The 24,318-nt window shown below is 41.7% G+C and overlaps 1 protein-coding gene and 1 non-coding gene across 3 annotated transcripts in view; one reads left to right on the forward strand and one right to left on the reverse strand.

Moving 5' to 3' along the window:
• Chchd3 (coiled-coil-helix-coiled-coil-helix domain containing 3) overlaps nt 1-24,318 on the reverse strand; it is a 281,829-nt gene that overhangs the window by 54,453 nt on the left and 203,058 nt on the right. For both annotated transcript variants that reach the window (XM_052720434.1, XM_052720433.1), the window contains one exon: nt 4,429-4,499. In XM_052720434.1, the coding sequence (XP_052576394.1) occupies nt 4,429-4,499 (71 nt within the window). The remainder of the gene's footprint in view (nt 1-4,428; nt 4,500-24,318) is intronic.
• On the forward strand, nt 9,944-10,045 carry LOC128100194 (U6 spliceosomal RNA). The gene has a single exon (XR_008214711.1). It is a non-coding gene; the product is annotated as a U6 spliceosomal RNA (small nuclear RNA).

The raw sequence follows: 24,318 nt of genomic DNA on the forward strand, positions 1-24,318 counted from the left end.
ACCCATGGCTTCAGGCACACTAGGCAAGTACCCTATCCTGTGAGTTACACTCTAAATCTGATGTAACATTGGCAAATGTAATATTTTAATTAACTTTAAAGTGGAAACGGCTCAATATAGAACATAATTTTCAGTCATACTCAGTAGCAGGATGCTAACAGCACATGGCCCAAGCTAGCATCTTAGTTGCTCTACACTCAGGCAGTAAGCAGCTGCCCACTACAATAAATGTGCAGGAGTACGTTCTCTTCTTCCACCACGACAGTTCTAGGAACTGAACCCACGTTGTAAAACTGGCCTCTACTTGTTGAGCCATCTTGCAGACCCCTGATTTGTTTCATAGCCCAGTTAGACCACCTGCCCTCCTCACAAACATGCAGTCCACCACAGGGGAGGGTCACACTAGAGCTTCTAGGAATGAATGCCACGTAGATGAGGTAGAAAAACAAAACCCTACTGATTCTACAGTGCTCACACTCTAGCCTGCCACACAGAAGCTTGAGTTAGTATTTTCACTAGCCCTGGAATGTCCTGGCAGGGGGTGCTGACATCAAGATTATTAGTCATGTGCTACTCCGAAATGATTTTCCCTTTCTTTCCTGTTTTGGTGACTTCATGTGAGTCCCATTTTAGACATATAAAATTGCCCTTAAAATGGCAATTTAGAAAGTATCCATCTCCTGTAGCCAACCAAAGTGCATCTAAATCAATCTCCTTCCATCCAACAGAATTAACTAAAGGACCAAAGGTCCTTCTATGTTTGCTGCTTAAGTGAGTTCAGGTTCAAGATGGTCGTCAGTCAGACAGCTTCAAAGAGAACCTCACAGATGCTATATAGGTGTACAGACAAGCAGCAGCCAGAATAACTGGGCCAGACAGGACGGCTGTTCCATTACAAAATATAGTACATTGCTTTGGAACAGATGGAAGGTCATGATATTTTAAGGTGGTCAATCTTCCAAGGAGACAAGGGACTCTTCTGAGCAATTTTTATTCTTTGAAGATGGGAAGCCTCCTTTATAGTCACAGTGCAAACCAAAATAGGACACTCTGGGATGCTCGGTCTAGCAGGCAGTAGCCAGAAAACAACAACACAGGTCCAGTGAGAGCTTTCCTCTAAAATATACTCCTGAAGTTCCCTCACAAAGTGTGAATGAAGTCTGCACATGTGTGGGCATTAGAGCTGGGAAAATGGTAGAGTCTTCGGGAGCACTGTACAGACTACCCTCACTACTGACAGAACACAGAGTATGGGAAGGCTCCCAAACAGAGCCAACGTCAGCTATGATTCATTGCTGGGTAATGGTAACAAAGAATTAGCCAAAGGAGAAATACAGAGGCAGTCTGGAAAGATCTGAATGCAGAGCTGATACTGCTCCTCGGGGCCGGTTACCTGGCCAGTTACCAGCGACCACCTACCCACAAAACTGCGACCTAGGGGAGCATACCCATGCTTTAGTGCGTAGGCTTACTGAGGTCTCATGACCCAGTCTCTGGTGTCTTATCCCCCTGATATCAAATGAGCTGAGGAGTCTGCCATAAATAACGATTTCTACTACGAGAGAGGTTCCAAGGGTTTAGATGTTAGCTCTCAAGGAGCCTGATAGGAATTCTGACCTATCTGTGGCAAGGGCAAAGCCTTATTCATCAGTTAGGCCAGACAGATCCCAATTGGATTTTATAAATAACACTACATCAGAATGGTAAAAGAATGATGCTACTGGGTTCTATTCATTACTGAGTCGATCCTCTGGGTCCACATTTTCTTATAGAAATCATCAAAACATTCATGTGTTCTATGGGCTCTCTCATTCTCATTTTCCAGTAGTCAAGCTCAGATTGCATGGCAGGATGGCCCAGTGAGGCAATTCGGGAGTGACTTTTCTAATCTCCTACCATACATTGAGAAGAATCAACATATCAGTTTGCTAAGCCACAAACCTCACTATCTTGGTTCTTTTGCCTCTCCTATCCACAGAATGAAGGATTCAACTGTGCTGTTCTGACATTCTAACTTATATGCTAAAACCCTAATGCCTACTATATCAAAACGTCTTTAAAGGGATACTTTAGGGGTGATCGTGGTGACACATCTTTAATCCTAGCATGCATTTGGGAAGCAGAGGTAGAAATAAGGATGGGCTCTAGTCTAGTGTCCTTATATATTTTTAAAAGATTAGAAGATATGCACAAAGCAAGGACCCACAGGGAGAAAGTGGCCATCTGCAGGCCATGAAGAGAGGCCTTAGAAGAATCTCACCCTGAATACTGGTTTGGAACTTCATCCTCCAGTACTTTGCAGACCCGGGAGGGACTTAAGCCATTAGCCAATTATTAATCCACATACAATCTTAACACCAATTTTGCACCAATCTTCTTTTACCTGCTGAGAACACCCACCTGGTACTTTTGATTCTTGTGTCTTCTATGTCCAACCAAGCCTCAAGAACCCACCATTAGATGTCTACTACAAAGTACTGAAGTCAGGGCACTCTTAGGCTCAAACTCCTCCCATTGACTTCTTACTAAATGAAGACTCAACTTCAGCGTAGCAGCTGGAGACCTGTGACCTCTGCAGCTCTATCTTGTGCTAATCTCTTAAGTAAAGCCATTGATCTTCACTAAAGTTGTCACCCACCAACAAAATAGGAACATTTTCTTTCTGCACATCTTCCTCGTCCACCAACTCACTACCTTTCTCAAGTCACAGACAAATGCCATCTTCTTTATGAAGACTCCATAGATCATTCTAGTCTGTATTAGTGTCTCACTTAAATTTTAGTTATTTTTATGGTGATTATCTTTTAATGAAGACGTATCCAAGAACCCAAGTTAAAGGTTCTCAAAGTATGAAGACAAAGGGTTTTTGATATGCTACTCTATCAGGACCAAAGATAAACAACTACAATGAAAAAATGCATAAGTCCAGTACAACTTAAAAAAATATTTATTTTTATGTGCATTGGTGTTTTGCTTGTGTGTATACCAGTGTAAGGATGTCGGGTCCCCAGGAACTATAGTCACAGACAGTTGTGGGTTGTCATGTAGGTGCTGGGAATTGAATCCAGGTCCTCTGCAAGAGTAGTCAGTGCTCTTAAATGCTGAGCCATCTCTTCAGCCCAGCACAGTACTACTTTTTAATATTAGTTCAACACTCAACTTTTTATCTAAATTCTTTATTTTGGAGACAGCATCTTGTATATCCCAGGTTGACCTGGTTTAATGTGGTACCAGGGATAAAACCCTAGGCCTTGTTCATAATAGGCAAGTGCTCTACCAAAGATATGTCCCTAACCCTTTATCTACATCCTTCTGATCTTCAAGAATGAGATTTGCAGTTAGATGCAGTGGGGTACACCTACTACCCCAGCACTTATGTGGTGGGAGACAAAAGAATGAGGAATTTAAGACCTGCTATTATACCAAGTTTGAGACCAGCCTGGGACACACGAAACTCTGCCTTCAAAAAATAAATGAGATACTGACTGACTGGTTGAATTGCGACTCACCGTTGGAGTTCTCTTCAAGTCCCCCCCCCTTTTTTTTTTGCTAATAGAAAGTTTCTATCTATTTAAATACATATTAAACCACCTTAAAAAAACTTATTTTAATCAACGTTTAAGTAACACAAATATCCATTACCATACAAACTGCACTGAAGCAGAAACTAATAATTTTACCTTAAGGTTTAATCATTTTATTAAATGCTTATAAACATGAACAAGGAAGGAGGTCAGAGCTCAATGCAATCTTATAACTAAATCTGTCACAACACCTTTTTTTCTTCACTAATTTGTTCATGTGCTACAAACAGGGGTTATATAATAGAATCCTTTATATACTCAGTAAAATATCTTCTTACCTAATCTGAAAACTGGCAGTAAAGAGAACAGATAAGGCTGCGGGTCATGGGCACTTTGATCCATCAATTACAGAATATTCATTTAGATATCACAAGGATTAATAGATGTACCAATTTAACATCACCTTCATAATCAAGGGCAAGGTAAAGTCTATGATTTAAATGTGTTCACGGTACTTGTGAAGAAATAAAAATAGTTTAAATTCAAGAAAGGGAGGATAGCCAAATTTGGACCTGCCCATCATTTTAGTACATAAAACTCAATGTTTTCCATGTTTCCATTAATTAAGGTAACAATTTACTAGAACCTTCAAATTAAGGGCATTCTATGTCATCTATCATTCCAAAGGAAAATTCTCTTACCATTTCTTTCATTTTCCACTTAGTTCATAAAATGTATTGAGCATCAACAAGCTTTCATTGAATGCTCCAGAAAAGAAGTTAACATGGCTACAACTCAACCACCCCCAAACACTTCCACATGTTCCCCAGCCCAAGTATTAGTGGTCTGTACAGAAAGCCACACAACTGAGCTTTCACCTTGGAGGACAGGGTGAAGAACTTACTTGAACTTGGCTTCCACCTCTTCAGCAGCTTTCTGATACTCCTCGGTGGTGACTTTGTAGAACTCTGAGCTCTGTGAACAAAGTTGACAACATTTTCACTATGCAAGAAGACAAATGCTCTGAAGACTTACAATTTCAAAAAAACAGAAGCAACTTTGCTGAATCCACTCCAGAACTAGAGGGATTTCTGGCTGGAATGGCACAAGACTCAGATAGCTGGAAGGCCACTAATTGAAACAGAAGTAAATATAATTCCTTGACAGATGTTCATACCACTAATTCATCATTATTTGATCCTCCTGAGAACATTGCTAACATATCTTTGAAGGATGTCTTAGCTCTACCTTACTTGGTTATCTAGTGTTACAAAATCAAAAGATTCTTAAGCTCAAAGAACAAAAACCATGCACATTCAGAGTGACGCAAAAGCAGTATTTACTTTGCATAATATTTTGTTTTTACTATGGATCGTAGCCAAGCATGGTGGTACATATCTTTAATCTCAGCATGCAGTTTAGTTAGAGAAGCAGTTTAGTTCTGGGTAAGCCTGGTCTACATAGCAAGTTCCAGACCCTGTTTGGAGGGGAAAACAAAAACAGTCTTTGATAGAACAAATTTCACATGACTAACAGAACCTCAACATTTGTAACCATCACTATGAACAAAAAGGCAGACTTAGTAATTGTAGCATAAAAAAGGCTGCACTATGACATGAACTCACGAACAACATCAGCCAAGCTACAGTAGCAAACCAGTGCCTTCCCAGGACAGTAGGACTGAAAATTACCCATTGTAACTAGCTGCTCTAGCTGATCTGAAAGCAGTCTCACGAGAGGGGTCAGCCTAAATGACTACGAGCTCTCAGACTCAATGAAATTGCCTGAAAAACACGGGGCAGAGCAGAAGGATGCAACACAATACAGAGCTCTATTGTGTGCCTTCACTCCCTAATCACTAGGGTTTCACATCCACAGCTTGGGGTAGTTTATTTTTTAATAAATCATTGTTGGTTGGTAAGAAAATGAAAATGAAAGCCTCCTCACACTGGTGACCTCTTTGCATTTAACAATCCGGGTTGCCCAATGACAGTCACATCCAGGTTTCTAAGATGCAGATAAAATCAATAGGTATGTGATTAGACAACAGACTGGGGTGGCTGGAGCCATGGACAGGTCACCATTTGAGATGATGAATGGCTCTCTATCAACCTCCAGTCCCCTATGATGCTAACATTTACTATAATCTTATTTGGGCTACGATTTATCTTTCTTGCACCTGATCAATAAAGATGAACAGAACAGTTGTAAGGATCGATTGTAATTTTTTATCATTTTCAAGCACAAAAGTGCATTTCTGACATGAAGACGGTATCCTAAGTGCACTGCCTCTGTAGCTTCAAAAGTGCAATCTGAGTGATGAGCCACTCTGTATGTGGAGAGGTGTTAATTCATCAGTGGTCTAAAGCCATCAAAAAGCCATGTGTCTTCTCAGACACTGGAGCTCCAGGTTGCCCACACTTCACCATATGCTTCACTCACAAGACTTCCCTGTGTTCTTTCACACTGCTTGGCTTAAGCTTTCCTGGGAGATTTTTAACAAAGAAGGAACACCAAAAGCAGCTACCAGTCTATCACTAACAATGTCAGAAACTTCTAGGTCACTGTTCCTAACTGTCCAAGAGGCATTATGTATGTCACTAATACTGGAGACACAGTAACATCTTGATTAATATGTTCCTTTATGGTAAAAGCTAAAACTTTAATAGCTGGATAGGACTGGGCTGAAAGTTCTGGTTTGGAGTCTAGCCTGTGACCTTAAGTCAGCCAACCTTTCCCAACTTTCTCTCCAGTATTTGTAGCCTGTAAAATAAGGATGATAATTAGCACTGCTTAATTATCTAACCAAGCTGTGGAAACAGTCAGATAAGACAGGCGAGAGAGCTGTGAAAGAGTTTTTGCAGAGTAAGAAAAACATCTGAATAAAATAATGGTGTGTGTGTGTGGGGGGGGTGCTAACAGGTGCCATTCCACTCTGGGGACAAATCCTAAATGATCAAAAACAGTAAAATCTTCTAGCAAGAATGAAGCACAAAAGTGAGACTTCTGCTACGGTACAAATCAGTGGACTGCCCTCCCCTCTGCAAAGCCAAAGGCAGGGAAAGTGACTGCAGTTACAAGCTCTACAGGGGTAAACGCGGAGCAGCTGTGCCTATGGAGCCTCCAAGCTCACTAGAGAATACTCGTTCTAAAGCTGAAGGTTTCAGTTCGGCTCTATACTTCCAACGACAGGGACCAGTTCCCCATACTGCATTAATCTTTCTAATGATAAAAAGTCCCAAGAAGGCAATACTACATAAATACTTAAGTATACTTGAGATATGTAGACAGTAATTAATTAATAAAAATACTTACTTATTCAATTAACACTAGGTCCTTATTATCCCAGTAAATGTTCACTCAGGGTAATTAGACCCTCAAGAAAATTTTAATCTAACATCAAAGAAAACCAATTCTAATGGAACGCAACAGTCCAATGTGGATGCTGTTACTAGAGTTCACAAGATCTAACTCTGGCCTCAGAAAAGACAGCTAAAAATATGCACCATTCATTCAAAACCCAAACCCCAAATCCTCAGTATATTTGCAAGGGGAAAAAGGATGAATACCAGGTATTCAGGTAGAAATGTGTACAGCAGAGAAGAACTAAGCATGCACACATATATGGAGAAAAGTGGAAGCTACATTGGTAGAATGTAATTCATGTGGTTTGGAAAATGCAAAATAAACTGCTGATTATCCGCAATTGGCAGTTTCGTGCTCCTGGCAAGAAGGGGACAGAGGAGCAGGATGCGACAAAGAAAGGGAACATAAAGGTGTAAGGACCACGGTCCTCTTCCGTTCCTTAAAATTAGATATGAAGATGTAGCTAGACTTGTTTGTATTTCACACACACACAAAAACTTCATTGCTTCTTTCTGTCCACAAAGGGCCTAAACAATAAATAATGTAATGTGCTAGAACATAAAAGTACGTTTGAGGAAGGGGTATGGGCTGAGTAGAATTTTAATATATTCTTACAAAAATTAAGCCACTATACACACTTACTAAGCAAATGTCGTTTTCCCATTTTTTTCAACTACAAAATTAGAGTCAGATAAAGGGCAGAAAGTCGTAGGTCCTCACATCTCACTCAGCTTCACCTCAGAGCGTGAGTGGAACTTGACAATCCCACACCTGTAACTAGCGGTTGCAGTGGCAGGTACTAACTAAACTCTAGACTTTGAGTGTGTGTTTGTGTAGGGTAGGTGTGTGCTTGTAAGGAGCCCAGAGGTTGATGGGGAGAGTTTTCTTTAACTCTCCAGCATACTTTTTGAGGCAAGGTCTCTCACTGACCCCAGAGTTCTTCACCAATTCTGTCAGGCTGGCTGGCCAGCAGCTTGAGCCTCTCTCTGTCTCCCCAGTACTGAGACCATCGGTCACCAGGCTTGATTTTTATATAGGTTCTGGGGGGTCCAAACTACGCTTGCATGACAACACTTTACCAGCTGAGCTCTCTTCCCAGTCCCTAAACTCTGGACTATACTAGCATTTCCCCAGGGGTGTTCCTTTTATGGTCTGGAGCTAACCCTAGACTCCATATAGCAGTTCACTGCCACAGTTGAGTTTCCTCTAACCTGTGACCGTTCCTTTGGTTTTGCTTGTCTGCTCTAAGCTTGGCACGTCTAAAGGACACTTGTCAGATATTTTGTATATACTTCATAGGAGGGCTTGTTTGATGTTTCCTCCTGACTGGGCTGAGCCCATGATGATGGGACAAGAGTCCCACAGAATCAACCTGCCCTTCTCTTTCTGCATCCACTGCCTGGTCCAGTCTGCAACAATGACCAGTGTATTCTGCCGATGCACATAGTTTGAAATGACATTACGGTATATCTACACACCAGAGGGATATGACAAGCTTCAGTTCTTCTTTTTAAATGTAATAACAGAAAACATGTAAGAGATTAGAAAAAGACTTTTAAAGACAATCTTCAAAGACTTGGCAGCTATTTTCAGGAAAGAACAGACTCCTCAGGGGGTGACTGTGGACTATAGAATGGGAGGAAAAAAGAAGAGGGAAAGGAGGAAAGAGCTAGCAGGGGACAGACCAACATCAGGAAATCCACCGTTCCCTACTCCTTCGGCTACGAGGAACCAGTATGCTCAGACTGTACTGCATTGTGGAAATCTTCCTGTTCCCACAGGCTATCTAACAAGCTGAAAAGAGCGTCCATTGTTAGGGCATGAGCAGACCGGGTCTTGTAAGGAACAGAAAATGGAAATTGGGCAGATGGTTCAGACATTCTCCCAGGGACTACCTCAACTCTATCTTGGTAGAGGATTTTAGGAAGATCCTCAACTTTTCTCCCACTATCCTAGGAGCCCCTAGAACAAAAGGTCCGTGGACCTGTTGCTTCAGAGTCACTTGTGGAGCACAGTGAACTGTAACACCTGAATCTCAGAGGTTGAGGTGTCCTAAATTAATTTTCTAGTCCCATGACAAAACACCATGACCAAGAAAATTTATAAAAGAAAGTGTTTAATTTGGTGCTCATGGTTCCAGAAGGTAGTAGAGTCCATGACCATCATGCCAAGAAGCATGAGCATGCAGGCAGGTATGGTGCTGGAGTAGTAGCTCACAGTTTACATTTAACAGACAAGTGGGAGGGACGGAGGGAGGGAGGGAGGGAGGGAGGGAGGGAGGGAGGGAGGGAAGGGAGGGAAGGGAGGGAAGGAGGGAAATGAACTAACAGGAAATGCCATGTGCTTCTGAAACTTCAAAGCCAGCCCTCAGTGACACACTTCCTCCTTCCCAATCAGGGAACCAAGCATTCCAACATATGAGCCTACAGAGGCCATTCTCATTCAGACCACCACAATGAAGAAGCTAAATTTTTAACAAGTTATCCTGAACATTCCCTAAAATTGTAAACTACTGGGTTACTAGTACAAGAACATTGAAAAATCATCAGTGTTCTTGAAAAATGATGGCAACCACCACTTACCATCTTTAAATACAGCGGCCATCTTTACAAAGGTGTTCTAAATTAGCTTTTCTATTGATGCTGTCTGCAGAGTACTGGTTGAATCCCAGACTACTCCAAGTGTTCTGGCTTCCCACACTGCCTAGTAGCACCAACTGTTCTTGCCCCAAGTCAGCAGGCAACAGAAGCACAGTAGTTCCAAGAACATCTGCTCTTGGTGTCTGTGTCTCAAGACAGTTGATACCATCTTATTAATTGTAGGTTGTCCATATTTTAATATCATTCTTGTCCTTTAATGTAAAAGTCCTTCTGCAGGAGAACAAACCTACATGGACTATTTTTACCCAACTGTTTCACAATGTCAAAATCTGATTCAAATATATAATATCTATATTTCTTATTTCTAAAGGAGATATGTGTATATTCTCTCAAAATTTGTTGATACACCAAGTGTTCATTTTGTAGGGGGGAGTCCCAGTAAGATTCAAAAAGAGAACCAAGAGCTTCCTTCTAGTAAAACTTTAAGATACAGAAAAGATTAGCATGGCCTCTGGCAAGGATCACATGCAAATGTATGAAGCATTCTTTATTTATTATGATCAAAGCATATTATATGCATGCATAAGAACATCACAATGAAACTCATCACTTCTTACAATATATGTTAATAAAAAATAAAAGCAAAGATTAAACAGTTTTTACATATTGTTAATAAAAAATAAAAGCAGCCGGGCGGTGATGGTACACGCCTTTAATCCCAGCACACGCCAAAGCTACACAGAGAAACTCTGTCTCGGAAAATGAAGGAAAAAAAAAAAGGCAAAAATGAACAGTTTTTACAGGAAGAACCAGAAATAACAGCTACTCGTGACCGTGCACGGTGGCCTTTCAATAGAAAACTACTGCTTTATGAAAAGGAAGCCCACAGCTGTGAGTACCATGATGGCCTAAAATTAAAACAAACCTCTACACAAATTTGCTCCATGTAGTCTCCTGCCCCATCAGCCTCCAGAGAAATTCTTGACATGATTTGTTTTCTTGTGCATGGATTTGTAGCAGGTAAATATGATGTAAATCAAGTATTAAGGATCTGACTTATTAATTTCTTCCTACTAGACAGAAACTTTTATTGATATAAGCATAAAATGGTTCCTAGCAAGAATTTTTGTGAAAAAGTAGACTCCATAAATTCAGTGTAGAAGGACATTATCTTTGAGATGTTTTAGCACCATCAAAACCCAGGTAGTCCTGCCTGTCTTTATCAAGCAAAACGTGTTCCTCCAGGGGAACTACCTCTAGAACAATAATGTAAGTCTTTATATTTGGGATACGCTTCTGTCACTTGACCCAGAGGACTAGGCATCATTGGAAACACTAGTTATTTTACTTTCTATATTAAAACATTTTCCCAACCAAGGCACTGGGGACCAATTATTGGAAACACAAGCAGCAAACTGAGTAGGGGAGAGGCTCCATTGTACATAATTTAAAAAATGTGCTTTCATTTCAATCATGAATGTTTCCTACAGAACAACTCTTAGCAGTGCAGCATGGTGGTCAGGAAGGACCTCAAGGTCAGATACCAAACCACAGCTCCCTGAAGAACAGAACAAATTACTTAATCTCAACAGGTGCATCACATCTATAAAACAGGGACAGTAATGACAATTACCCAGTAAGATGCCTTGGAGAAAAAGTAAGGTAGTCCATGGGAAATACTCTGTAAGATACCCAAGACAAAGTCAGCCCCCAACGAGAATACTGTGAAGGACAAAGCCTTTTCTAGTAGAGCAGGTACCACCAAGTCAAGGCACTTACACTCCTCTGCCACACCATAAGGTGACTAAGTACAATGAGGCCTGGGAGGTGCTGGGAATGTGGATGGCTATGTCACTGACTGGCCGGGGGTGGGGGGGTGGGGGGAGTGGGGAGCGCTTACTGTGGTCACCTATGCCTGTAATGACAGGAGGACCTTGAGTTCAAAGCCTGCACGGGCTACAAGGTGAGACCTTGCCTCAAAACTAACTCTCTCTCTTCTCCCCTCTAATAACATTGTAGCTCATCACCAACAAAATGCAATTAACTCAATAATCAGCCAAAATGCTTTAATGTGAGAATTCCTCCTGATGTTAATTTTTACTGTGCATTCTAAATCTCTAAGAAATGCTGTCCATCATGATTCCACAGTTGGCTCATGAACCTTTTATTTTGAAGCCTCTTTATAAGCAAAATCCCATGGAATGGGCTATGAGAAATGCTAGGTTAAGAAAAAATTCACCAATACTTTAAAAATGCAGCTCTTCTTTCCTTAAAGCAATATTTTCTCATGAGTTTAGAAGTAACATCCAAATGTTAAGGAAGAGAAGCTGGCAATGCTGAAAAATGATTCCAAAGTGAATGCCTCAGATAACACTTTTTATCAAGTACATTAGAAAGCAGGGCATTACAATGAATTTTGAATATTTTAATTTTATGAGTATGTGGTGCATGTATGTCTATGCACATTCATGTCTGGATCCACAGAAGCTAGAAGCAGGAGTTGGAAACACTGGAACAGAAGTTCTAACAGTTGTGAGCAGCCATGAAAGATGCTGTGAATAAAACCAAGATCCTGTGGAAGAGCAGGCAGTCCTCTTAATCACCAAGTTAGCATTCCAACCCTTAACTGAATCTCTAAATAGAAGATAAAAATAGTTTTTGCTTTGTTTCGTGTTGTGTTTTCAAGACTGGGTTTCTGTGTAGCCCTGGCTGTCCTAGAACTGTCCTGTACACCAGGCTGGACTTGAACTCAGAGATCTGCCTGCCTCTGCCTCCCAAGTGCTAAAATTAAAGGCATGCACCACCACCACCCAGCTAGTTTTGTTTTAGTTTTTCTTTAATTTCCATTTTAAAAGTATTTAAGAGTGTGTGTGTGTGTGTGTGTGTGTGTGTGTGTGTGTGTGTGTGTGTGGCGGGGGTTGGGGGGATGTATGCCTGTGTATGTGCAAGTGCCAAGGGCATTGAATCCCTTGAAACTGCAGTGTTTGTGATACCCAACACAGGCACTGGGGTCTGATCTGAACTCTGGTTCTCATGATTGAGGAACAAGCGCTCTTCATCTCTGAGCCATTTATTTAGTTGAGATCAAATCCTGTTAAGGCAGCTTGCTGCTTTACCTAACCTGTTCCTTTAGACCTGTCTGCTAAGTTGTCAAATGGCCACCATTCTTTCCTCTTTTCTGATCCCATGTCCCTTGGCTTCCAGCAGGAATAGTTGCAATCTATGTCCCAGAGCTTCTATCTGAGTTAAACTAATGACTCAAGTGGCCATGGCAGTATGCTAGTTCAAACCAGAGCCTTGAAACTCTGCCATGATGGAACAAACACTATCCAGTAGAGGACATCCCAGCCACATCAGACTTTAGTTCACTCAGCAGTAGAGAGCCCCACGAGCGCGGAACTGCCAGCTGACACCAGCCCAAGGGGAGGAGGGCTGGAGATTCAAAGGTGAAGAAATGGTGGTTGTTTCAGGCCAGAGTTTGGGGTATTGGTCATACAGAAAAGTTACCAATTCATGCCCTTTCTCCGTGTTCTCATGAAGAACAAACACACCACACTGAACCAACAGCATGGTTCGATGTACCCTAAGGGTTACCCTGTCAGGGTCTGAGTATGAAACATTCTCCACAGGCTCATGCTTTGGATGTTTGTTCCTTAGCTAGTGGCACTATTTGGGGAAGCTGGGGAACCATTAGGTGGGGACCTAGCTGGTAGAAGGAGGTCACTAAGGGCCAGGTTTGAAGCTTACAGCTGGGTCACACTACTTCCTGGTCAGTCAAGGTGTGGACAGCTTTGACATCATGCTCTCACCACTATGGATTAAGAGGATCCACTACACTTTCCTTACTATGATGGGCTGAAAGTCCATACAACTGTGAGCCAAGAGAAACCTTTCTTACCATAAGTTGGTATGTTAGATATTGGCCACAAAAGGAACAAAAGGATAAAAGGAACAAATACATACATCATCCTATTCCATATTATATAAGAGTACTGAACAAAACACATGACACATGATATTGAAACAATGTCACACTGACACCATAAATCTGAACTATACTTCAATTTTTACTCTTATTCAAAACACAATAAGACAGGGACAGGTCTAATGTAATCAAAATAATGTGATGCTGCCAAAGATTGCATCTACCCAGGCCCTCCCCTACAATGTCTCAAAAGAGGTTAACACTGTTAAATCCCAGTAACAAGCAAAGGTAAGAGCCCAAGAGACAAACCACAGCTCCTTGAAGCAAGCATGATGTTTGATTTTCCATGAAATATAAAGTCTGGGTACTGGAAACCCAGGACGGATGTACGAGTATAAGTGTACAATCAGCTGACTAGGTTTTTCTCCTCTACTTCTAGCCTCACTAACTTCCTTTGACGTTTAGTTTTTTTGCAGGGCTGGAAGATGGCTACTGCACTCGGTTGTTCTGCCCATGTTGTCAGGAGAAAGAAGGGAGGGTGAAGGGAAGGGAGAGGCCTTTTTCAGAAATTCCCACTTACACGGTTTTGGCCAGAACTGTAAACCATTTACAAGCCTGGCTAAAAAGCCTGAGGAATTGAGGACTTTTTTGTTCTCGGCTTCTAGAGTAAAGAGAAGAGGAACCTGCAATGGGTCTCTCTGAGCCAACTCATCAAACCTGCCAGAGAGCCTGGGTGACTACAACGCAGAGGTTCATCTTAGATGTGACCACTCCAATGTTTCTCTCCAATCTCTCTTAAGATACAGGTGTGGCGGTGGCAGGAACATGGACCGTGTTTACCCACCTGATACCCAGGAAGGAAAAGGGAACCAACTGTGGCAGTGATGCACCCAAGTCTCTGGGCTGGCTGTCATGCAAGTGTCAGTGTGTGATACACTCCACTTGGCAATTTCAGATGCTTCACTTTAAAAGCGCACATTAACATGCGCACACAGACACACGCTGCTTTGAGACTTGAAAACACGTTTTCGATTTTTCAATGAGATAGACCAGAAGGAAAGATGGGCACACTCAGCCCCCTTGCAGTGCTTTCTCAAGTCTGGCTCCACTCTCCTGTAAGCACTGTGAGCCTACCATGGCACACAAGACATGAACACACCCAGAAGGTCAGAGCAAAAACTGCTTCCTTAGCTCTCAGTGTTTTCATTTACAAAGTGTTTCACAGGGATAGAGGAGAACGTTATGTAATGAACCATGGCCAAGGTACAGCTGATTCTAGTGGCCAGGGACTACTTTCCAAAGAACAGCTCTGCTCCTTACTGTTTGCTCAGAGCAAAGGATGAAAGGTAGCAGTTTGGGGTGTATACAGACTGGGCTAAAGGTATGGCTCCCCTCTTTTCATACTGATCGCCCACTACCCTTAACCACAAGTTTCTACTGACCTACAACTCTTTAGATACAAGGATCAGTTGAATGACCAGGCAATTTCAACAAAGGTCTGGGTGCCCAAACAGTAGAAACAAGTTAAAGCATACCTGCTATTGAGGAGCTGGGTTCACACAACTCCCCCAGGAACCACATTGTAAGACTTCACCAGTTAGATGCTGGTGCGAATCCGCCAACGTGAAATCAGCACTTAGGAACCCAACTTCAAGCTATGTTAAGCACAGCTCAGACACTATGCCAGGCAGAAAGCCCTGGCCACTAACTGCATTGGTGACTCTTTTCAACACTGGGACAGGACTTGACGGAGTAACTCAGGAGAAAGAAGATATGTTTTAATTCAGTCTCAGAGCAGGAGAGACATGGCAACGGAGGCCCCATCTGCAGTGGCTACAGCGTGCAGTGGCTTGTTCCACCTCAGGGTGATCGGGAAGCAGAGATCTCAGGTGGGAATGGGGATGGTGACAATCCTCTTGACCCAATCTTACAACACCATATCTGCCAGGTATGTCCCATGTCTGCAACCTACCAGAAGAGTACCACCAGCTGGGGACCAAGTATTCAAACAACTGAGCTGGTGAGGGACCATTCATAATCAAATCATAGCACACTTGATGGAAGCAGGCATTCACAGCAGATTTCATGATTTATCTTTTTATAGAATTATACAGAACCAAGGGACTGACTTTGCAGAACAACCACATCTTTACCACAGAAATTGAGAGCTATACAGTCCTTAAAAACTCATGAATGGTCCAGTTTATCTAGAGGTTTTACCCTTTCCCCCAAGACACCCATTAGACAGAAGCTGGCTTCTTAAAGAACCTCTTTATGGGCCTCTGAAATTCTCAGCTTTGATTCCACGATCTCCTATAATCTCTATTTCCTCCCTCCCCTTGCACTACGGCTCAGGACGCAGCTATCCATGGGACACGGGAAACAGATACCTTAACAGTGTGCCCAAGCGCCACCATGGGTTCAAATGCATGGTCTATCAGATCCAGTCCTCTGTTTCTAGAAGGTACCCTGGAATGGGCGAGGCTGTGTAAATAGTCTCATATTTGTAAATAGTCTCAATAATACAATATTAAAATGAAGTGATCCTATCGGGAGCACTAGACAGCCCAGTTGTTGGCACAGTCTGGTTTTCCTTGTGAGGGGCAGAGGATCTCCACCATTCCTCCAATGCTTAGATCCTTAGGTGATACAAAGAGCCTGAACTGCAACTAAACGATCACTGTAACTGTGTGTCAACCTGGAAAGGGAGGCAGACTGACTTCTGTCTTGTGTATGCGTGAAGCTCAGAAGGCTCAGCAGTAACTAATGACTAATTTAGTGTGTTCTATTGGGTCAAAATCTTATTATACACTATAGTAAAAAAAAGCCTCCCAGTGTCTTATATCCCAGGATCTCTCCTTCCTCCTTCAAAAACCAGGATTTCAGCTGGAAATGGGATCATCCAAACCAAACTTCCAAGCCTGCCTGCACCAGTACAACCATCAAGTGGCTTGCAGCCAAGCTCCTTTTACAGGGAACTGGCCACAGCTAGCTAAGACCTGCTCAGACCTTTTCCTTCTCCCAAACCCCTCCTTCAGTTTGCAAGGCAGAGTCGAGGGCTAGTGCCCTCTGGAGCCACCTTGGCCGACAACCAACCTTGTGAGGGCAGTGCGTTAGCACACAGGGACGGACACACAGGGACAGAGCTCTCTGGACACTGAGGCTACAATGTTAGCCTGTGGATGCCTCAAATCTAGAATTTTATTAAAATTAATGAAAAATATACTTTTTTCTGATTGAAACCATTCTATTTTTATGAATTATGAAGTCAAACTAATCCAGGTCAGACTCTCTTTAAGCCCCAAGCTGTTTGCTTTTCATACACCCGTGGACAGCTTCAATACCACATGTGATGGCACTCCTGGAGTACCTTCCTCCTGGCAGCAACGTCACTTCTACTACTCATCCCACTTCCTTCTGCCTCTCTCCCTTCCCAGCAAAGAGCAGTGAGAATTAAAAAGGAAAAGCATAGCTATGTTTAAATCTAGCATTCAATCTTACCAGCTTGAAAAAGCCACATTTCATCAAAGTCTCACTGTCTCTGGGGTACCTTGGCAAAATTAATACACTGCTTGTGTAATTACTCTCTGAGTCCATCTTCACTGTTATTCACAGAAGAAACTGAAACATCCAGGCCCTTTCTAGTATTTCTAACTTTATTCCAGGAGCTTTAGAAACTTTGCTAAGTAGCTGGGTGGTGGTGGTGCATGTCTTTAATCTCAGCACTTGGGAGGCAGAGGCAGGAGGATCTCAGTGAGTTTGAGGCCAGCCTGGTCTACAAAAACGATTTCTAGGATAGTCAAGACTGTTACACAGAGAAACCCTGTCTCAAAAAACCAAAAAAGAAAGAAAGAAAGAAGGAAAGAAAAGAAAGAAAGAAAAAAAACTTTGCTAAGTATAGTCTAATGGTTTTTTTTTGTTGTTGTTACTATTGCTGTTTTTTCCTTGACTTCATTTTTTAATTAAAACAGTAATCCTAGATTCACTGACAGCCTTGGCACCACACAAGGATAACATCAGCTAAATTACGCCATGCCTCAGTTTCTTCATCTGGGCAAACACACGACTGTGCCAAAAAGATTCAACTGTCACTGTGCTGACTAGTCTTATGTCAACCTGAAACAAGATAGAGAGAGGGAGCCTCAATTGAGAAACTGCTTCAATAGATCCAGCTGTAAGGTATTTTTTTAATTGGTGCTTGATGGGGGAAGGCTCAGCCCACTATGGGTGGTTCTATCCCTGGGCTGGTGGTCACAGGGAGCAACCCAGTAAACAGCACTCTTCCATGGCCTCTGAATCAGCTCCTGCCGCCAAGTTCCTGCCCTGGCTTTCTTTGATAATGAACAGTACTGTGGAAGTGTAAGCCAAATAAGCCTTTTCTCCCCAACTTGCTTTTTGGTCATGGTGTTTCACTGCAGCAATAGAAACCCCAACTAAGACAGCCACCTACCTTCTTTTGACTAGTTCTATATGCACTGAAAGCCAGACATGATGCCCGGAATTTGGAGTACTATGGTGATGTGGCCCCACTTTCACAGTTTATGGCAAAATGTGGGAGAGAGACATAAATTTTAAAAATCCAGTAAATAAATGTATAATTAGTGAAGCACTGTTGGGCTATAGGATCACTAAAGGGAGGTCTCTATTGCTAGGAAGCAGTTTGTCAAATGAGTCTCCAAAGCCCTTTCTTTCTCTAGTATGTAACTAACCTTCATATTCAACTCCTGGCTTAGCTATAATTTTATTTCGTTTAATTTCCAGTACAACATTCAAGAAGTACCTCTGATTTCTCTCCTCTTGTAGAAGTTTGTTCTGACCTCTTTAGCATAAGAGAGAGCTACTTGTCTTGTGAAATGAGGTCTAAGAGGAAAGAAACCAGAAGCCACAACACAGTTTTGAATAGTACTAGAGTAGTGTGTGAAACACACATGCACATGCACGTGCACACACTGGCATGTTAGTAGACTAAGATTCTGAAACCAACAGCTGTGGCCCTTGGAGGATAAAGTTTTCCTGCTAACTTAGTAGCCATCTATAATAAGGTCTTAGCATGAGTCCATGCAACTTTTATAAGAAAAAAATCACAGTGTATTCACTGTCAAAAAGCACTACTCTGGAATTCTTATCATGCCAGAAAGTTGCATAGATAGCATAGAGTGGGCCAGTAAAAGATGGCTCTGGGTAAAGACACCTGCCACCCAGCCTGACAATCTGAGTTCAATCCCTAGGCCCCACATTAGAAAGGGAGAGAACCAACTCCTGAAAGTTATCCTACGATCTCTGCTGTGTGCACCCCAACGTGATGCCCACAAATAAATAAAACATAATTTAAAAACTAAAAAATTCTTAGAGATACTGAGAAAGTGGTTCCATTTTCCACTTATTCTGAATATAGAACGGTAATGTTTCTCAACATTATTCTATTCTGTATTGATGCCAGTAAAAGGACTTCATACTTTCTGTTTGTTGCTCTCCTTGTGACAAACAGTATCACTCGTTTCCATTCACCTTTCAGACTTGGGAATCACACACCTGAGACCTTTCTGCTCTTGCTATGGTTAGTGTCTCACAGTTTCTCTGCAAGGGAGAGACAAAGCAATTTCACAGTTATCAGAAGGGTTATCAAAAGAATTTACCACTATGTATTGCAAGACCTGGAGAGTAACTCTTAAATTACTGTGTTGCCAGCATGGGCACCTCTCATTCTCTCAGGGCTCTGTGATGCAGCAGTCACTCTTGAGGTCACAGGTCTGCCTTGGGAAGTGCTCAACGAGGCGATTCTGTGTGCACACTTAAAAACACACACCGGATAGCTTCATAAAGAGCCTGCCATATCAGGACTGCCAGCACATCTCAGCCTCAACACCATGGTACCCTAGCTGGTCTCAATCTAACAAAGGGACTCTCCTGTGTTTGCTCAGCACAAGTGCTGGTGCAAGCTTTTGCAGATGGAACCAACCTGAAACTGGGCTGAGAAAGCCTTAGATGATAACTCTTAGTGGAAGGTATGTCCAACTTGCAGCTGAGAGTAAGTACAAATGTAGCCTAAAACAAAATCATTAACTTAAGACTTTATGAGCACTACTGCAGATCAGCTAATATCTGCCAGAATAAGGGAGGTACAGAGAATGTTGAGAGCACCCCAAAAGGCCAGTGGGTTGAGAGGTGCAAACAACTAGCTGATTATAGTCACAAACATAACTGGCTTTCAATTTTATAGTCCAGCTAGTCTTCAAGAGTGCCATTTATGCAAATGCCCTAGGAATAGCAAGCTTTGTCACCCAATCCAGCACTCCTTGGCTTTGCACTATCCCTTTGGACAACTGAAAATATGATGGCACTGACCACAGAAAAACACAAGACAACCAAACTCAAAGGATCTTAACTCAAAGAGTGGAAGAATTTTGAGCTCCTTTGCCTGGAATCTAGGCTGAGAAGCTGTGAGGGAATTCACTGGGCACTCTTTAGGACAAGTAGCTTTCTAGAAGACACAGCAAAGAGGCGGGAAAAAGAAGAAGGCCCTCAAAGCCAAAGGGAAGCATGGAAGGTGAAGGGGATCTCTGTGCTAGGGATGAAAGAGTGCTGAGGAGTGGAGAGGCCCAGGCAAAGCTTGCCGTTCCCACTTCTGCCCAGAATATGACTTGCCACTACATGGCTCTACCAGGTGGTTTTAACAACATGAGACAGGTGTTCTAGAAAAGCCTGTTCAACAGTTCATTCTGAACTGTTTTAGCTACATAAGTGGTTCTCAACCTTCCTAATGTCGTGAGCCTTTAATACAGTTCCTCATGTTGTGGTGATTCCTCAAACCATAAAACTATTTTGTTGCTACTTCATAAATGTAAGTTGGTTACTGATATGAATAGTAATGTAAATATCTGATATGCAGGATATCTGGTATGTGACTCCCAAAGGGGTCTTGACCCATAGGTTGAGAACCGCTGATCTACATCACTAGCTCATTCTGATACAGAAATTCTATGTAAGGAGAATTTATCTGAAGACTGAGTAAACCTTCTGTCCTTTCACAAATGTGACAGAGCTCAGGGCTCTGCTCCTTGGCACCAGCTGGATAGTACCTTGAAAGTGAATGAAATCTCACTGGCTTAGAATTAACACCCTTCCAACTGCACAGCAAATAAGCAGGTCTCGTAAAGGTCAAGTGGCACATACCCAAACTCTGCAATTCCTTCTAAGGGAGTAAGATGAAGGAAAAAACATGAACTGACCTCAGTGGAGTGATAAGCTGTAGGCTTAAGGATGAAGATGCAGCAAAGCATGCTGGAGCTTCAGAAGACAATTTCATCACATGCTAGAAAGTCACCTTCAAAGGTGACACAATTACTTGATGAGGAAAACAGATTTACTCATTAGGAACCATATTGCTTACCCTTTCAATGTGCACATTTAACATCCATATTCAATAAAGTCTTAGGACCTTTATTTAACACCATTATTTAATAAAGTCTCCGAACTGTGCTGGCACTAGCACACAATTATCATCCTTTGCAAACCTACTTTTGTCACTGGCATTGTGTGCATGAAAAGGTCGAACTCAGAGAAAAACTCTAAAATCCAACCAAAGCAAAATAAAAAAGGATTTTTTATTGTTTTCTAAACAGAAATTTTACTTAACTGAAAAGGCCATTTAAAGAAAATGGATCAGTGGTTAAGAGCACTGACTGTTCTTCCAGAGGTCCCTAGTTCAATTCCCAGTACTCACACAGTGTCTCAAAACCAACTGTAATTCCAGTCTCCAGGATCTATGTCCTCCTCTGGCCTCTGAGGGTACTACATATATGTGGTACACAGATATCTATGTAAGCAAAGCACTTTATATACATTAAAACAAAGAAAGTCTTGACTGGCTGGAATGTGGCTCAGTAGTAGGTTTTATGTCTAGCAAAACAGGAGCACATGCACGTACCCACCCCAACATACACACATATTTCTTTCTGTTTGACTCATAATTCAAATTCTCTCCTTTTTAACACAGATATATTGCCAGTGATTATATGTGCAAATGGGCTCCTTGGTTATTTGCTGGGGAGAATATAAATCAGTGCAATTTGTGGAACCGCCTTTCAGTAATGAATGTTGATACAGAAGTTACAACTCTACAGATATTTGGAACAAACACTGATACACACAAAATTAAAGTAAACATTAGTCCATCACAGAGCTAATATTGAAAAGGTACAATGACAGAGGTCAGCTAACATAAGATCATTTTCACCCAATGGATAATAAGAGTTATTTAGGGTATTTTGTTTTCCCTGAAGGGAGACAAGAACACAGGAACTGTTTAAATTCCTCCCAGTTTTAGTCTTCAGTGAGAAGATATTTAAGTAAGCACAGTTACAAAGCAGTTCTGATGTTCTCTTCCCAAACCAAAACCTGCTGTTCTCACAACTGCATCCAGTCATAAGGCCAATGCAAATTCAAATCAGAGTGAGTTTTAAAAGGTAAGCTCAGTTAAACTGATTTTAAAGTTAGGAATAACATTAAAGTTATGAACAACTTCAGTTCTTGGTGTCTCTGAGATTCCTCTGCCACCTGTTAAATAGGTCAATGTTCATTCTTCATTTGCTCAAATATTTATACTCAACTTCTGCTGTGTAAATTACTAGCACTACTGAAAGAGATTCCCCCACCCCTACCCCACCTCCAAGACATGGTTTCTCTGTGTAACCCAGGCTGTCCTGGAACTTGCTCTGTAGACCAGGCTGGTCTTGAACTCACAGAGATCTGCCTGCCTCTGTGTCCCAAGTGCTAGGATTAAAGGCATGTGCCACCAGCACTTGGCTAACAGATTTTTTTAAAAGTAGTCACACTTTTAAATTCTTACAACCTCCTGGAATGTAACACTCAAATGAAAAATCCCAGGAAATGGGACCCAGAAAACTTATCCTTTACAAATGAACACAAAATGAAATCCACCAGGAACCTGGAGAAGCTTTGGGCTCCCCAACATCCACCTTTTACTTTTTCTTCACAGGACTTCACAGTAAAATCCTGCCAATGAGGAAGCACAGTTCAGAATGCTTTCTTCATTTTCCCTGCCAAGATTATCCTGGTAAAGCTAATCTGAGGTTACACACTTGCTTGATGTCTCACAAAAATGAACAAAATCAGTTCAGGTCCTAATACTCCAGGCCCAAGGCTAGAAGGTCATATCACTTGTGATTTGTAGTTCCTTCAATTCAGAGCAACAGATGGTATCCTACTGAGTACCTGGAAAATTCATCCTTTTAATTATGGAGGTCTTATATTTATTTTTAACAGTCACAAAATTAGGTACAGCATCCAAGCAAACAACCCAAGGAAGATGGTCTATCAAGTTTTAATTTCCTTTCATGAATGTGAGCACAAATCTGGATGTTAATAATAACTATGACATACTTTTTCCTGGTGCTTATCAGTGTGTATTAAATTACACAGGTGAATAGAAAAGTCAGTCTTAATTTAAGGGTTAAAAATCACAGATATGAGATGGAGAAAGATTTCGAAAGTGGCAAAGAGATCACCTATCCATTTCAAAGATGTGTTTATCTTTTTGTATTTCAAAGGAAAGGCCTTTTGAAAGACATGGCATAGAAATATGCATGTGAATGGAGGCACATTGAAAAGTCTTAGCTTTCAGATATAATGGCTCTCCCCCAGAAAGCACTGTGCAGGATCTGGTGCATTTTATATCCTGCCAAGTACACTAAGGACCCTGCAGTACCACCTCTGTCCAGCTTCTATCTGATGGCTCAATAGCATTTTCCTAAATGATGACCCCAAACTCGACTACTACCTAACAGAGTCACTCTTCAACAGGAGACATGCATTCATTCATTTGGTACTGAATGCACCAGAATGTGTCACATCTCTTAAAAAAAAAAAGAGGGTGGGAAGGATAGGGAAAAGAAGATAATTATGAAGGATACAGGGTGAAAAGGATGGAGAAGGAAAGAGAATTATGGAGGACACAATAAGCAAGTCTGATAGTTTAGAAATATTCATGAAAATCTGTCCTTAAAAATGGAGGGGATTTGGTAGCCAATCTTTTCCATATGACTTCTGAGAAATGTTCTTAGAAAGAGCCCACAAAAGGGTGATAACAAAATGAATCTCGTCAAATGATCTTTCATTCTGGCATGGAGTTATTCTCTCACATCTTCCACGTGGGCTTCAACTCTCCTTCCAAGGCCTATCTCATTTACTACATCTTAATTACACCATGCATTCTGCTGACTGTGGATCCAAGATCTTTCAAGCAAGGCTTGTAAGCAAGAATGCATTCATCCACAAAGGACAAAGCATGGTGCATTGTCAGTGTCCACAAAGGCAGACACCAGGGACTTAGGGAGGAGCTGAGCTTTACAAAGAATAACTCACAGGCCCCACAGGGAAGGGGTTCTTATGGAAACCTGTGCCCTGAACACATCTTCCAGGAAAGAGACTTGAGCTGTACTTTTGAAATAGGGTCTTTATTAAAAAGATAAATATAGAATATAAATGGAATCTGGGGTAAGCAATGTGAATTAGGCCCTAAAATGATTTCTTTTCCTAGCATACATTGGTGAAAATCACAGAGCAAAGAAAGTGTGCAATATCAAGGCTGTGCTTGAATCTCAGTTTATTGCTCAGTGTGACCCAAATGTACCCAGACCAAATCCATCAGCAGGGAGATATAAAATGGTCCCGTGCTAGGCTGATTTTCAACAGGCATTCTCTTTGCCTGGTGAAAGCCCCTTCCAACTAGAGGCCAAGTTATTAAGAAATTGTTTGTCATCTTAGATTGGATTGATCATTTGTTTCTCCGAATTCTTTTTCTCATCATTTACTCATTACACGCCTCCTCCTGATGGAAGGAGACATTTATTAGCTTCTGCATTTATTGCATTGGCAAACAGAA

This window comes from Peromyscus californicus, unplaced genomic scaffold (assembly GCF_007827085.1).
Source record: "Peromyscus californicus insignis strain IS unplaced genomic scaffold, ASM782708v3 Scaffold_6__1_contigs__length_162567912, whole genome shotgun sequence".
Classification (NCBI taxonomy): Eukaryota; Metazoa; Chordata; class Mammalia; order Rodentia; family Cricetidae; genus Peromyscus; species Peromyscus californicus.